Source organism: Castor canadensis, chromosome 5 (genome assembly GCF_047511655.1).
Source record: "Castor canadensis chromosome 5, mCasCan1.hap1v2, whole genome shotgun sequence".
NCBI classification, from domain to species: domain Eukaryota; kingdom Metazoa; phylum Chordata; class Mammalia; order Rodentia; family Castoridae; genus Castor; species Castor canadensis.
In genome coordinates, this window is record NC_133390.1 from 17,908,430 (window position 1) to 17,925,236 (window position 16,807).

General features: G+C 33.7%; 1 protein-coding gene across 4 annotated transcripts in view; it reads right to left on the bottom strand.

The window, feature by feature from the left end:
- Positions 1-910: 910 nt before the first annotated feature.
- The window catches only part of Gabpa (GA binding protein transcription factor subunit alpha), a 33,313-nt gene continuing 17,416 nt past the window's right edge, over positions 911-16,807 (bottom strand). For all 4 annotated transcript variants that reach the window (XM_020179431.2, XM_074072868.1, XM_020179429.2 and 1 more), the window contains 5 exons: positions 13,365-13,559; positions 9,353-9,406; positions 8,269-8,409; positions 7,850-8,042; positions 911-4,397 (listed from right to left, as the gene is read on the bottom strand). In XM_020179431.2, the coding sequence (XP_020035020.1) occupies positions 4,169-4,397; positions 7,850-8,042; positions 8,269-8,409; positions 9,353-9,406; positions 13,365-13,559 (812 nt within the window). In that variant the 3' untranslated portion in view covers positions 911-4,168. The remainder of the gene's footprint in view (positions 4,398-7,849; positions 8,043-8,268; positions 8,410-9,352; positions 9,407-13,364; positions 13,560-16,807) is intronic.

Genomic DNA, 16,807 nt, shown 5'->3' on the forward strand with positions numbered 1-16,807 from the left:
ATATTTTCTCCCACTCTGTGGGTGGTCTCTTTGATTTGGAGACCATTTCTTTTGGAGCTTTACTCAGCTATGAAGAATGAAATCTTACTATTCTCAAGTAAATGGATGGAACTGGAGAACATCATTCTGAGCGAGGTTAGCCAGGCTCAGAAGACCAAGAATCTTATGTTCTCCCTCATATGCAGACTTTAGAGCTAGGGCAAATACAGCAATGTTGTTGGACTTGGGTCACACACTAAGGGGAGAGCACATACAGGAGGTTTGAGGATAGGTAGGAAACCTAAAACATGAAAGTGTTTGATGTCCCCCACCGCAGAGAAAATAATACAGAAACCTTAAAGGTCAATAGGGGAAGGGGATCAGGAACTAGTGAAAAGATCAGGTAGGAATGAATCAACTTGGGATGTAACACATTTGTACATGGAAGCAATGCTAGGAATCTCTGTATAGCTATCCTTATCTCACCTAGCAAAAATGCTTTGTCTTTCTTATTATTGCTTTTGTCTTCTCTTCAACAAAATTAGAGATAAGGGCAGAAAAGGTTCTGCCTGGAAGCCTGGGGGGTTGGGGGGGAGCAGGGGGAGAAATGGCCCAAACAATGTATGCACATGTGAATAAATGAATAAAATATTAAAAAAAAAAAAGAATTCAATCTTACTAGTTCAACAGCTACTATTCTGAAAGTTTGGTTTTGTGGATTTCACTTTTTGTTAGAGATTCTATGCTGGTGAACTAATTTTAGCTCAGTGGAATCTGTTCTTCCCAATTTTTGCTAGGGAGGGGTTGCTGGGAACCATGCATATACTACATGAGAAGTTGACTGCCAGATTTTCATTCATCCAAACATTGCAGTAATGACACTATTTGTATTTAGGGAAAAAAAACCAAAAGAACTTTCAACAACACAGGATCATACTGTATAATAGTTTTTATTTTTCTCATTTACTATTTTTACATTTTATGCACAAATATTTTTTATCTGAGTAAAAATAGAAAATAACTGTTTCATGTAAAATTACAAAAAAACACAAAGAAATACATAATTGTTATTATGACAGTATAAGTGTCTTTATTTAAAGAGTAAAAATGTATGCAAAAATCATCCTCCCTTTTACAAAAGATTGAGAATATTTTTCTCCTGGCAACAAGTGAAATATTGAAGTATCAATATTTTTATAACCTTTAAGTCTGAAGACATTAAGTTAGTCACAGGTTTGTTTTGCAATTATGAATTTTAAAACATTGTTGTGCTATTTCAAAGATACACTAGTTCTTTATAAAAGTAGCATAAACTAATGAACGCATAAAACAGTAGACATCACCAAAAATATCTGGAGGCACAACATTTTAAAAGAAGTATCATAGTTGAGTATCACCATTCATGTGGGGGGAGATAATAACCAGATTTTTTTCCTAATTAATTGATATGGACTGATACCAAAATGTGATCAGTTGATTACTGTGAAGGTCAACCACACATAGCAATTCTGCCTAATTTGTTTGATTCTTCCAAAGTAAAACACAAATTTTTCAGACTTCAGGCTAGCAAGACATGCACATTAAGTTGGTTCAATGTAATCCCCACAATGAAAAAGTTTTAAAATAAAAGTAAGCATTTAATTTTTTATACTTGTAAGATACAAAAGATGATCAATAATTTTATGTCTTCCTTTAAATACATCCTCAATTTTCCTGGGGGGAGGGGAACTGAGCAAAGAATGAATTGTATTTTCTTTCTCAACATAAATTATTTTTTAATAGAAGAAAAGACTAGCTAACTGTAACCTCAACAAAAACAACAGAAACATTTTATATGTAAGTTGAGACACAATAAGTTTCTTGAATCAATTGGAGAAAAAAAAGTCACATATACCTATTTTATAGTACATAAAATAATGGTGAGAGAGGTGAAGAAGTAAAAGGAAATAGCATCTCATCATGTATGAGAACCATCTCTATTCAAATTAATAGAGAATGAAGAATAGAGCAAAAAATGCAAAAGAAAGAAAAAAGTAAAAAAAAAAAAAAAGCACCAGGACAAAAAAAAAGTTTGATTTTGATTTTAGGGACCTAAAAGAAATGTGGATACTTCTTTCCTTAAAAACATGTAACATATAAATGAGACATAAAGAAAGTCTGTCCTCTTGGCTAAAAACTTTAACATAATGTATTAAGAGTATTTTAAATCTAAAAGTAAAAATTCTTGAACTGATATACCAGAAGAGTATACTTCATTACTTTTTTTTAAAACAAGAAGTGACTTGTCAATTCCCTAGGCCTTAAAGAGTATGGTACAAAACATTCTTTATTGCTACTTATTTTTTATCTGAAATTAGGACTTCTATATATTATTTCATATTTTAATATTCTATTTGAACATTCTTAAAATCACAGTGCCCAAATTGTGCTAATAATTTGTTAGTTTTATTGTCCGTGTTTATAAAAAGTAAAAATGAAAGATAGAAATTTTACTCTTTTTAGGTATTTACTGCAGAATCTTAAAGGACTTAGTACATATAAATGTACAATACATGCTGAAGTCCTGTATCACAGTATTTAAAATTTAAGGTTACTGGAGAAGGAAATCAGAGATCCCTCTTCTCTTCCTCAACCTTAAGATTCCTGCTCTTATGATTCGTTCCAAACCACTCTGAGCACTGGCAGTACTGCCTCGGCCCTTCCCTCCAAATCACCATCATCAACTGAGCTCTTCTAAAGCTGTTCGGCAGGGAAGGGGGGGGGCGGTGAAGGAGGGTGGGAGATGAATTTAAATGAATAAAGAGGGAGATGTATCAAGTAATGTCTGAGGATCAACCTTCTGCTATAAAAGGTATCTGCCTCGCTCTCATCATGATTCATGTGTAATACCTTAAAAACAAGAAAAAAGACAGACTTTTCTAGCCATTTGTTTAGTGTTAGTTTGTAAGAAGGAATTTCACATAAAAATTATTTAATTTTAAAGATTTTAAAAATAAATTATTTAATAAATCTCCCTTTTGAGTATCTTTATGCCTTCATATTATATGTGAGTATGTATAAAGTGGTCAACTGGACATGTATATAGATACTTAAAGTCACACAAATATAAAATTCAAAAGAAAACAATTTTAAAATGGGAAGTTTTGAGAGAAGACTGCCTATAAGGGAGGTAAACTTTCCCTTTTATAACTATTTGCAAGTAATTTACTAACATCTTGAAAGGTAAAGAAAGTACTGTTGTCTGAACTAAAGTATTAATTTTATCAGAAATACAGGAATATATAAGCAGTGTTGCATAATAAACTGGCACTACATATTAAATTTTTTTTTAAAAAAGGAAGTCATACCAAACTAAACCTAACTTATTTTCTGGCTGAGGTATACATTTTAGTTTTTTAAATCTCTGACAGGAAAAACAGAGATCATTTCAGAATTTTTGCAATAGTTGGTTTATTAGAATTAAATGCCTCTCTCAAAATAATTTAAATTCCTGGCCTGGCATAATGAATAATCTAGAAAACCATTAACAATGGCTTGAGGTAAGCCAGATTTAAACCTGGATCTTTGTCTTCAGCACTGCTCTTTTGCCAGTCAACTTATTACCCTTTACTTGCAGATATATAAATTACTTTAATAAACTGATACTCTTAGTTTAGTAATTTGTTAATACTACTATAATTTTATTCTATATCAACATTTTAGCTCTGCTTGATTAGATGAAACAGGCACACATGCTTTAGCTGAGCAATTCCATTTTCTGGTTCTATGTAAAGCAACATCTAAAGTAGCAGAGGGGAAACAGTTATATTTTCAAAAATAGTTAAGCCAGACTGTTTCCTGTAGATATCTCATTTATTTTTATCTTCAGATGCTACTGGTTATTTTTGGTAGGGCTAGACAATAATACTGACCAGTTTAGCTTTTCCTGACTGTTAACAAACTACCCCACAATGAAGCTGCTCTCACGCTGCGGACATCGTGGTGATCCTTTAACATACATGTTTTCTAAAATATATGCTCAAAGTAAAAAGATCCAAATTCACAAGAGTATGAAATATTTATAAAAAAATCATGCATCAGATTGTACAATCTAGAAATAAAAGAGGATTCAAATTCAGTAATAAAGGTAAGAGCAATGCTTGCTCTAAGTATTTAAGAAAGACCTTAGCCTCCCAGAAAGTCCTGGGCCTCAATTATCCTTTTCTGTTTGTAGAGAAGCAGTAGCCAGGGCTACAGCTGTGACTGGTTGCGCAATTCCATGGAGCTGCATCTTTGCAAGTTTCTTCTGTTCACATTCTGTAACCAAACGGTTCAATTCTGCTGCACTGTATCCAATAAGAGTCTTCAAGTCACAGACAAATTTGTATACAAATCTCTTGCCTTGAACTTTGCAAATCATGTCTCCATCATAATAATACCTTTAAAAAGAGAAAACCACATTAGAGCTATATAAAAAATTGAGTATTTGGACTTTTTACATTTCAGACTATTTCATAAGCAGAAACCTAGTAAAGTACTGCACCCACCACAACAGCAATTAATAAGGAAATTATATGAATATATATAATGTTACCATCTAAGGAAAAACATTTACTAAACTTTAATGTTGGGTACTCCAAAACCTTATATATTAAACTTTCAAATCGAAATTTCAGCAATTATAATACACCACCAATTTAAAAACAAACATAATGATTAAAACAAACAAACCCCCAAATCTTGGGAGTGGCAGTTGGACCTAACCACAAGGGCTTTTAGGTCAAACACTTATTACCTCTGTGACCACAGGAAAATGACATTCCTCTAAGCTTTTATTCCTCATCTATAAAATGAGGTTAAAAACCAGTACTTACCCTCACAGAATTGTTGAGGATTAAAGCCAAAATCTTTATAAAGTGCTTAGCACACATGACTGGCATATAGTTAGTACTCTATAAGATATAAGCTATGTTAATAAGAATTCAGATAATAAAAATTTTCAACACATATTCTAATTCTATGGATTGTTGGAATGTCTACTTCCTTTCTGTCATGCATAAAATCCAATGTGATGTCTTTATCACTGTACTACATAAAGGCTTCCCAAATTTCAGAGAAATTGTACAAAGCTAATTGGGGCTTCAAAAGAATAAGTAGGTTAGAAGAAAAATAGGATACAGAAAAAAAGGAAAAATGACATTATAAAGGAAATAAAAAAGTGAAAAGTACACAATACTTATACTTTTATTAGTATGATTCCCTTTCTTTAAAACTTGAATTTTTCTTACACCTTTTAAATTATGAAATATGTCACACCAACAGAAAGGACACAAAAACTTAACAGCTCAGTGATTTATTACAAAGTGAACATTCGCCTGTTAACTATCACTCTGGTCTAACATATCACCACCAGAACCTAGAATCCCTGCTATGTGGCCTCCCAATCACTCTCCTCCATTTACTTGAAAGGTAAACACAATCCTGCTTCATCATAGTAATTCTACTGCTTTTCTTAAGCAAGCATCCCTAACTGCTTAATTTACTTATCCTGTAAGCATCACTAAATAAATGTGTTCATACAGAATATAGTGCTTTGGGTCTGGATTCCTTCCTGAATATTATGTTCACGAGGTTCATTTACACCATTATTTGTAGCAGTTGTTCATCTTCACGAATGCACAGTACTTCACTGCATGACTGTACCACAACTGATTTATTTACTCCTCTGCATGGGTGGTTTCTGATTTCTGGATGCTATAAATAAGCTGCTGTATGCATGTGTGTGGACATTCACAGATTTTCTATTCGGTATCTACTTAGCAGAGTCCCTGCTGAGTACATTCCTACCGAAAGTGTAGAACTGTCCCCACTGCTCCATATATCCTCACCAACACTTGGTACTGGGGATACTTTTAATTTTGGTCACTCTGGGTCATGATGTACCATTTTACTGTGGATTTAAATTGCATTCCCCAATGATGATGTGCACCTGTGCACATACGTGATCATTTGGATAACCTAAGTGTCTGTTCAAGTCTCTTGCCCACTTAAAGTTTTCCAATTGATTGTTAAAGTTCTTCAGATGGTCTATATACAAGTCTTCCATCACATAAGTGTGGCTTTTCTTTCACTCTCTCAATAATGATGGCTTTTGATGACTAGATGCTCTTAATTTAAATGTAGCCAAACGTATTCATCTTTTCCTGTAAGGTTAGTCCTCAAAGAAATGTTTTCCCCCATTGCATGAAGTCATGGGGTATCCCTACATGTTTTCCTATTCTACTTCTCTACAGTTACAACTTCAAATTATACAGAACTGTTTTCAGTATGGTATGAAGATTATTCAAGTGTCAGTAGTCCCATCTCTGGCATGGAAAATTATCCTAGCAGTGCTGAGTGAAAGTAGGCCTTTTCCTCCCAAGTTTTCTTCCTACTGCCATTTCCTTAAATCAAATACTTATATATTCTTAGTTATACTTGAGCTTTCTATTCTACTTAATTGTCTATTTATCTAAGTGAACAGCATGGCATGTTGTTATTATAGCTTTGCAATCAGTCTCCGAATCCTGTAGAGCAAGTCCTACTTTGCTTATGAGATTCTTACATGAGAATGTAAAGTTCCTGCACAAATCTACAATGATCAAGTTCTATGAGACAGCTTTGCAGATTTTGAAGGCTGCTGCCTTAAAACAAGCTGGAGACTGACACCTTAATTATTGATTATAAGAATGTAGTCTTTTTTTTTTTTTTTTTTTTTTTTTTGGTGGTGGTGGTACTGGAGTTTGAACTAGGGCCTCACACTTGCTAGGCAGACACTTTACCACTTGAGCCACTCCACCAGCCCAAAGAATGTAGCCATCATTTTGAGGGGACTTGTCAACTTTTAAAAATGTTAAGTTTTAATTCTGAGTATATGGAAAAGACTTTGGATAGTTGGCCAAGTGTTTAAGATTGAATGAATTAATAAGCACAATAAATACTAAGCATTTTAGTTACTAAAAAGTCATCCAGAAAAAGAAAAATAATGGTAAACTATGTGATGGCCATAATTCTGCAACAATGAGTATCAATATAACCAAAATCCTCATATAATTATATTGGAATGAGAGAATGGAAAGAGTGTGTGTATATATAGTGATGACAGCTAAAACATAATCTCTCAGTGTGAAATTCATAGACAATGATCAGTATGAAGCAGTAAAATCATGTTACTTAGAAACAGAAGTAAATTACAGAACTACTTTATTATCATCCCAAAAAGTTACATGTAATTCTACAAAATCCCTTTTATTCTCCCTCTCTGATATAGTGAATTTCAGTCACTGTACTAAGTATAACTGCTGATAGTAAGTTATGTCAAAAAATTTCATACTATTTATGGAAAATTACAAATAATTTTATTCTATTCCAATTTCCTATTTTTCGATATTCAGATTTAGGCAGATGTAGGAGGAAAAAAAAAAGCAGAAAAATAAATCAATATTTTGCATCAAGTTCTAAAAATAGAATAGTATTCGCACATGTTAAAATTTATGCTCAATTTACTCATGCAAATCACAGCATCTTTATCTGATATGCAAATGATAAAAACCTCAAAGATTAAGCATGTTGATTTTGAACAAATTATTACATGCTTTTAAATCAGATAAAAAAATCTTAGAATGATCGTTTGAAAGGCATTACGTACCTTAAAATTATTAAAATCATTTTTAAAAGGTCATTTTTCAATATAACATGTATGAAACTTTTAGGCTTTTTTCAAATAGAAAGAAAACATCTTATGACTAAGTCAAATATTTTAGTATCATTATATAACAACATTTACATACAGAGTAAGAAGCTACTTTTTAGAAAAGCTGGATATTAGAAAAAAGAAGTAATGAATGTTTACCTTAACGCACGACTGAGTTTCTCATAGTTCATTGTAGGCTTATTTTTGCGCTGTCCCCATTTTTGTGCAACCAGTTCAGGCTGATTTAGCTTAAACTCGCCCTCATCACCAACCCAAGAAATACAGTCTCGAGCATCCTTGTCAGTGAGAAGTTCTAGCAAAAACTGCCACAGCTGGATTTGACCATTATTTCCTAAATTAACAAGAGGAACAAGTATTGACCATAGGGTTATAAATTAACAGAGGGCAAAGGAAGACACAGGTTTTCTAGTTTGGATCTAGACCAAAACCAAATTTCTGAGTTTATAAACACTGTCTGCATGCTGCCTGAGAAATAGTCCATGCTCACATTTTCATATGATAAGACAACACATACCTAATTTTTAAAAATTTATAAATATGAGTTAATGCAAAAATACCTGTTCTGTTCCCAGGTGAGCTTCTATCTTCTCCTGAAATCCTTGGAGCTCTTTGTACTTTAGCAGCCTTTGCACTACTATTTATAACTTTAATGGTTGTTGGTGTAGCAGACTGCACTGATGCTGGAATAATCTGCACAGCTACAAGAAAAGACAAGGGGAAAACCTTTTTTTTTTCCCCCAATACAAGCAGTGAAAAAAATTCTTTAAAGACATTAAATGCAATCAATTTAACTAATGCCCCTATAATTACATCAAGAAAAGACTTCATTATAAGAAATCCTTAATTCACTTCGGTTTTGAATAAAATCCTTCACATTTCAAGAATATCATGCTTTTATTATGGTTTGTGAATCTTAGCTTGGTGAGTTAAGAGTTGTGTCTTATTTTGAAAAGATTAACTAACTTAGTGGTGCATGTACATTAGACAAATAATTGTAAAAACCTTTGTTTTAAAAATATTTTGTTCATAAAAATGGTCTAACAGATGTAGGAGAAAATGTGGACAAATAAGAATTCACATTCCATGATGAATGAGACTGTGAACTCATACAACCTCTTTGAGAAAATTTTGGCACTACTAAAGGTAAAAAGATAGAAACCCTGTGATACTATCTTACAAATATTCATTCAATGTTCATAGTATTAAAAAAAAAATCACTGCTCAGGCAGTGAAAATGAATGAAACTGAAGTTGCAAGTGCCAAAATGGGTTAAGCTTATAACTGTTAATCAAAAAAAACAAGTTATAAAATATTATGCACATACATCACCATTTTATCCCAAACCTTAAAATGTGCGAAATAATGCTATAAAGTATTTATGGTTACACAAATGGTACAGAATCATATACATTGAGTTGGGGATAGTTCCCTATTCAGAGGAAAACAGGATGTACAGCAGGTAAACCTGAAATAATAAAGTTTATTTCTTACAGTATAAACTGGTATTAGTTATAAAACTTTATTTCTTTGTACATCTAAAATCTTTCCTAAACTTTTAAAGAAAAGTTTAACTTGTAGTATAAAATACAGAAGACATTTCTTATTGATAACTGGGCAAATATTATGGGCATGAACACTCACGTTGATCAATTGTAACTATCTCATTCATTTGTTGTTCTTGGCTTGCCAACACATCTGAAGAACACAGAAAAATATTTTTACTTTCATTTTAAATCAGAAATAAAAATTCCAATACAGTAAAACTCAGCTTAATAAATATGATCTTTCAAAAGAAAGCTCTATAATTAAAAGCAAAACCAATCAACCAAACAAAAAGAGCAAAATATGAAGCAATTGAAACTTAGATTAAAAACTATAAAAGAAAAAAAACCACACACACACACACCCCTCCCCCCCCCACCCACCTGATGGTCACTTTAGAAGAAAGGCAAAGATGTTTGAGAGAAGTGACAAAGGAAAATTCTTTCTTTTACTTTTAGAAAGTAATTCAAAGAACTATGGTCTTCTAAATATAAATATGTTAACTAAGTCTTATCACTCTACATAAAACCATGTAAAAATATGACAATCTCCCAGATCTAAGGGAAACAATACCAAACTGAAATTATTTGCACACATTCTCAACAATAACAAACAAAAAAATTCTCCCTTGGGATCATCTGTTGTAACATCTACTTTTGAAGAAAGCTACTATAAATTTATAATGATGCTCCTACTTAAAAACAGCTGCTTTCAATAAAACCACAGCTGTCCTAAATGTAAAACTTGACAATTTAACATATCAACAAACCTGATTCTCAATATAAGAGTTACACTACACAAGGTCCTAACATAACCCTTTACAGAACTATTCATTACTTATCTGTTACTTTTCCCAGTGAAAATGCTGTTCTCTGCTTGTCAAACAATAATTACACATCCCAGTCTTTTAATACTTCACCTCATTTAATAGTCATCATAAACTATGTTTATCTCTTCAACTGAAGCCAACAGAAATCATTCTAGGTTCTGAGTGAGTCCTTGGACTTGGGACCCCAGGAAGAGTCTACCTAAGGGTGCCATGCCACAATACAGTTCCAGAAGGAAAGCTGGAAATGGCTGGGAACTAAGACGAGGTCTGATTCCTAGCCATCAGATAGGAATTTTCTTTTAGGACCAGCACAATTACATGGAACTAGCTTCAGACAGATCTGGCTTCAGATCTTAGCTTTCACTTACTATGACTTTGGCAAATCATTCTACTTCTCTGAACATTAATTTCCTTATGTCTAAGTGAGAGAAGCAAAGTACAAAGTTATCTTTCCAGTATACTGAAGATGTTGCTGTTTTATTCAGACTTCTAGTTCTGAGTTCCTAGTTCTGCTGTCTCCCTTGAAGAAAAATCCATGCTTATATGGAAATGTGCTTATAGGAAAAGGCTACTGAAATCCAAATTGTTCCACTGTGATTAAATGAATGGAAACAACCTAACTACAAGAGAGACAAATGAGAAAGTAACCATCATAGTCCAGAACGATCAACCTATAAAATCAGTTTCTAAACCTGAATTCTCAGACTTGAGTTTGTTTCTTGGGACAAAATGAGAAACAGAACACTGAAAGAGAGGGCTTTTTGAATGCTTGGTCCAAGAAAATACAGACAATCTTGGCCATACATGAAAGAAGCAGAGGCCTTAGAGGCAAAGTCCTAGGGAGTATAGGGTTATTTATGAAGAAACATTAGGTAAAAAGTAAGTAATTCTTCTTACTAAAGAAGACCCTCAACAAACTGAGACCTTTGCCTTGAGTGATGAAAGAGAGCTCTTCATGTTAGGTAGTATGCTGTAGAACTGGTAGTATAGAATATTGCCTAATTCTCTCTCCCCAAGTATAGTAGAACTTGGATGAAGTTTCAATATAAGGGGAATTGCACACAGGCAGTGATTCAGGTGGGTAACGGAACATGTAGATATACAAAAGGAGCTCTATTTCTTTAGTATTGCTTCTCCTTGACAGATCTCTGAAGATGAATAAAGGACAGGTCAGTAAATATTCTGCCCCAAAGACATGCTGCAGAATTCTCTTTAAGAGGGACCAGAGTATTATATTAGTCTGCACAAAGAAGCCTATTCTGAGATGTGAGTCTTCATCCTGCCTGTTCTGTAAATGCTGAACTGAGCCTTAGATTCTTAAACCAGATGGGATGTACTCATGAAGGCACAGCAAAGAACCATCACTTGACAAGCAAGGAATTCTGTAAGATGCTTATCTAAGAAACTATGGGGGCTCTGTTGTCACTGTTTTGGAAAACAAAGCAACAATTGCAGAGCACAGCTTTTCTAAGAAGACCCATTCTACTGCATGGAAACAAGAAGATAAACAAGACACTTTTTGCCTTTTGACTAGGAAAAATGAATGAATGAATAAGCATACAATTTGAGGAATACTGAGAGAACCAGAAAGAAATAACCACAATAAGGAGTTGACCTGGGAGAGACTATAATACCATGAGTTTGGGAAAAACTAAGCTGTTGTTTAAGCATCATCCTTCTTGTACACTTGAGAATTCCCAGAAGAAAATGTTCCAAAAAACATGATTCAGTAAGAATCTGAAACAACAAAAATTTATCTTATTCATCTGAAAAGCTCTGCAGAGAAGAAAAATGTGAAACCAATGACAAAACTTTAAGACATTCAACGTACTTATCTGTGAGAACTGAAAATGAAAATAAACCCTAAAATGCAATTAATGTAGTCAGTCTTTTGATCTAATACTTTAAAAAAGTATCTAAAGAATCTACACATAAGACTATGGATAAAAGAAGACAAGCCTCTCTACAGAGCTCATTTCTCACTTAATAGCAGGGAAAGCACCTTAGATGAAAATGCTAAGTATTAAATTACTGTGAAATGTCTCTTCACCAGAGCTCTTCCCTCACAGGATATATAGTAGAACAAAATATGAAACATTACATTGCTATCCACAACTAGCATCTCTGATTTACAAAACTATTAGAAAATGGGTTACTGGTAAGATGTATGAAGAGTCACTGAAATATATAATGGGTTAAGATTCAAACAAAATGATTTACATTTATGTGAGCTTTTCGGTAGTCAAGCTTTTCTAATTTTTCTACATTACTTAATTATAATGTCTGTGGAACCTAAGTTATAAATGGAAATACTTATAAACAGTGTATTCCAATTCAAGATGGTGGACTGTATACTTAACACTCCTCCCTTCTTAAGACTATTCAATTAATAGTAAAGAAAATCAAAAAGATCCAATCCCATCAGTAAGAGAATAGGAAGGAAGCCATTTGTAAACAAAAATTTCTAGATGAGCAGTAAATGGAAGACTCACTGAAACAGAAGGCAACAACTAGAAGATGAAAAGGGCTAAGGGAAGAGCATGGATTCTCACAGGGCACAGTGGCACAACCTATAATTCCAGCTACTCAGAAGGCTGATGCAGGAGGGTTACAAATTAAGAACACCCAGTTTCAAAATAAACAAACAACAACAACAAACACTTGGATTCTAGGTTAGAATACTGCTTCAGCCATTCCCTAAGCCCTATCAATTTGTGGGGATCTCTTTCCTTCCTAAAGAGTAAGGGAAGTTAGGCTGGCAGTGTGACTCAAGTGGCAGAAAGCTTGCCTGGCAAGCATGAGGCACTGAGTTCAAACCCCAGTGCCACCAAACAAACAGACAGACAAAGATGTGTGACATTATTATAGGTACTAAATAATACTTACAGAGCTCTCAACATTGCAGTTGGGAAAGTTAATTAGCATCGCTTAATTGTTTGCTTATTAATTATCTGCTTATTATTATTGCTAAAGATGAACAAGTAAGATGAAAACAAACTTATAAAGAAATAAGCCGGGTGCCAGTAGCTCACACCTGTAATCCTAGCTATTCAGGAGGCAGAGATCAGGAGGATCGCGGTTCAAAGCCAACCCAGGCAAACAGTCGAGACCCTATTTCGAAAAAACCGTTCACAAAAAAGGGCTGGTGGAGAGGTTCAAGGTGTATGCCCTGAGTTCAAGCCCTAGTACCGCAAAAAAAACCCCCAACAAAACTCCCAAAAACAAAAAAGAAATAAAATGAAGCTTAAATTACAACATAAATAGATAATTCTAATTTTATACATTTTCGAAGAAGCTCCAGATGACTCCAGAGAATTTCTCCCCGAGGGACTCGCTGAAAAAAATCTTCTTGGTTGAGACTACATAATTCTCTTCCAGAAATGTTGAGTGTGGTGAGGTCTATATCAGTCATGCTGAACTCCTTCATTACCCAAACCACCCAATGCAGGACTTGGTCTGTGGACCACTGTATAGGATCTAGAAAGAAAAATATGACCTTTAGCCTAGTTCCATCTTAGGTACTATATTTACAGTTAACTTGTCAATATACATATATTAACACACAATATCCAAATAGATTATTTTACTCAAATGAAGTGAACTCATTATATGACATAAAGTTTCTTATTCTGTATTGGTTCCTCAATTCCTTTTCAATTTCTCAGTCTAAATTTCGATGGAGTCATTTGTCTACATCAGTTGGTCTAGAATTTTATTAAGTAAAACAAAATCCAAAATTGTTCTCAAATGGGACAAATAGAAGAATAAAATATGTGATTATCTGTGAGATAATAAATTATCTAAATTCAAAATATTATTTTCTAACATTGTCTGATTTGGTGCAGTGAAAAAAAGTATAAGGGGATTCTAGGGAACTAGCCTTATTCTCCAAAATATTAACGATGTACTCTTTCCTTCTGGGTTGATTGCTCTTGTACTTATTTACTTATATGGTGGTACTTACAACACAACATATTTAATACCTGTTTAGTCCGCTGTCCCCCTACAAGAGCATCATGCCTTAAACAGAAGTACTGTGCCTTGTAAACTCTACCTTCAGAGTACACCACAGTGCCCTGCATATACATTTATTTAATTTATAAAAGCATACCCAAATAATTTTATTTGCCCTATCTTTTACTATCTAATTGAATTTGCAAATGAAAATGATGGCCAATATGTATGAATATCACTTCGCTATTTTCCTGGCACCTATTACAACATATTATTTGTGGAAGGTTAATAAATTCTAATTGAATTAATTTTGCTGTTGGTATTCTTGCTTTAAGATGAACTAAGGGAAAGAGGCATGACTCAAATGGTAGAGTGCCTCCTAGCAAGTATAAGGCCCTGAATTCAGACCCTGTATCACCCTCCCCCACAAAGAAGATGATGGTCGATTCTCTTACTTAGTATTGATTATTTAACCAACAAATTAATGTTATTCAATTTTAAAAGTTGAGAATATAACATTATCAAGGGCCAATTTATGATAGAAATGAATCAAACATACAAATACAGGGATAACAGCCAGAGGTTTGTTTTTTTTTTTTTCCTTGATTTTTTCAACTAAGGTGAAGGAAGTATTCTAGGGAGGTGACAGAAAAGTTTAATTTTTCTCAACATACACAAAAAAGCAGAAAAAGCAACTAGGTGGCAAAACAAAAAACACATGAAATGACAAGATACTACTATGTACTTCATAACGTACATAGGCAAAACAATAAAAGCTGAAAGATGCTGGGTGGTGCACACCTGTAATCCCAGTTGTTCAGGAGGCTGAGGGAGAGGATTGAAACTCTGAGGCCAGTTAGGCATCATAGAGAGAACACATCTCCCCTAGTCCCACACCCCCCAAAAGCTACAAGACTTCCATCTTGTCCTAGCATTTGTGCAAAAGAAACTAAAAGGAAGCAGAAGAACATCTGACCTATTCTGAGCAAGGGAAAACCTGAACACAGCCGGACATAACTACTGAAAGTACAACAGGCCAGGCCAAAGGCAAAGGCTAAACAACAGTTTTGTCCAATTCAACAGCAGCTAGTACAAGAGGGAATAAGGGAGTGGAAACAAAAGTAAGAACCATAGGGATACCAAGAAAATGTAAAGAGAAGGCTCAGATAAAAGTACAGTGGAGAGAAAACAAACAAAAAAAGGTAACAAAGAAAGAAAAGGAAAAAAAAAAGGCAAAAGAAAAGAGCAGAATAAGGGAAGAAATTTCTACCACACTACCCAAAAACAGAATAGGGAGTAAAGATGGATAGGCGATTTCAACCAGGTTTTTGAAGATAATAAGCACAGTGATAATGAATTTAGTAGGAGAAACTATGACCTAAAATGTCTATCCAGAGAATACTAATAAGAAGTGAGAGAATTCCTCTATAAACCCCTTGTATTGGCTCTTCCTCCTCCACCACAACCATACATACACAAAGATACCAAGATGGAGAATGGTAAATGTTTATCTTGTTTTATACAGAAGAGAAATAAACCTCATTTATTGTAATATGAAGTCAGTCATAATTAAAAGCAAAAAAAAGCAAAGCACAGTTGTACTTAGGGAGCAGGCCTGAAGACAGAAAAGCTGTGAGACAGAAAAGCTGTGTTAGAGAGCCAGTATTTTTCCTAAGACATTTTTGTTCTTTCTTTTAATAAAATGTAAAAGATACACAATAAATGACACAGCTAAGCTGTGGTATTAAGGGAGAACTATGGAACTGGACATCTACCTAGATATAAGTCAACTGTATCTGTAATACTTACTATGTAAGTATTTTTCAAATGTAAACATCTGACAAATCTGAAGGCCAAAAAAACCCACAGAGTTTGGTAGCTGGGGCTGTGGCTTAAATGTTAGAGCAACTGCCTATAAAGTATGACACTTGGAGTTCAAACCCCACTACCACAAAAAAGCACAAAAAAAAAAAAAAAAACTCTCATGACTCTGTTTTTAAAAAGTATTCAAACAGAATAACAAAATTTTAAAAAAAGACCCTCAGAAAAGCTGTCTTTTCAGTAGTCTTTTACTTTTTCAATAAAGAACAAGGACAACCATTTTGACTTTGACTTTACTTTTAGCCAGTATTAACATTTCTGATAGCTAATCTCTTTGGTCAGACTTCTACCTAATATGTATTTGTTAATCTGAATTTCATCCCCATTTGTTCACCATGAAATCTAAAAAAATCAGCAGGAAGAAAACACTATCTGCGTACCTATATACACATACAAATACACAATGAAGTAGCTCTATGTTGTAAGATGTGTGCAAAGTGCACTTTAGGAGATTTTCAAATGTGGATCAATATTTCAAAGAGATTTAAAGTAGTTATCATTAGAGTTAATCTCATGTCAGTGTTACTCAGAATTAAAAAATTAGCCAAAGAACTACCCTTAGGTATAGAAACAGAAACATAAAAATGACAGTTTTCCAAGAAAATATTAATCATTTCTAAATCTTACTAGCAAGTAACAATTTCATATAAAAATTAATCAATGATAAATCTCAAGTGTTTGACATGATTGGTAGGAACTTTAATCATAGTCATAATCTTGCTAAATACATTTCTATATATTACTTTCCAAAAAGATTCTACTACTGAAGAGTTCTTGTGGAAAATACAACTCTGCATTTCTCCTCTCAAAAGATGATTCCTGACTTACTAACACAATGGTCAACTAAACCATACACATGTCAAAAATAGACTCAGAACCTCATGCCTATT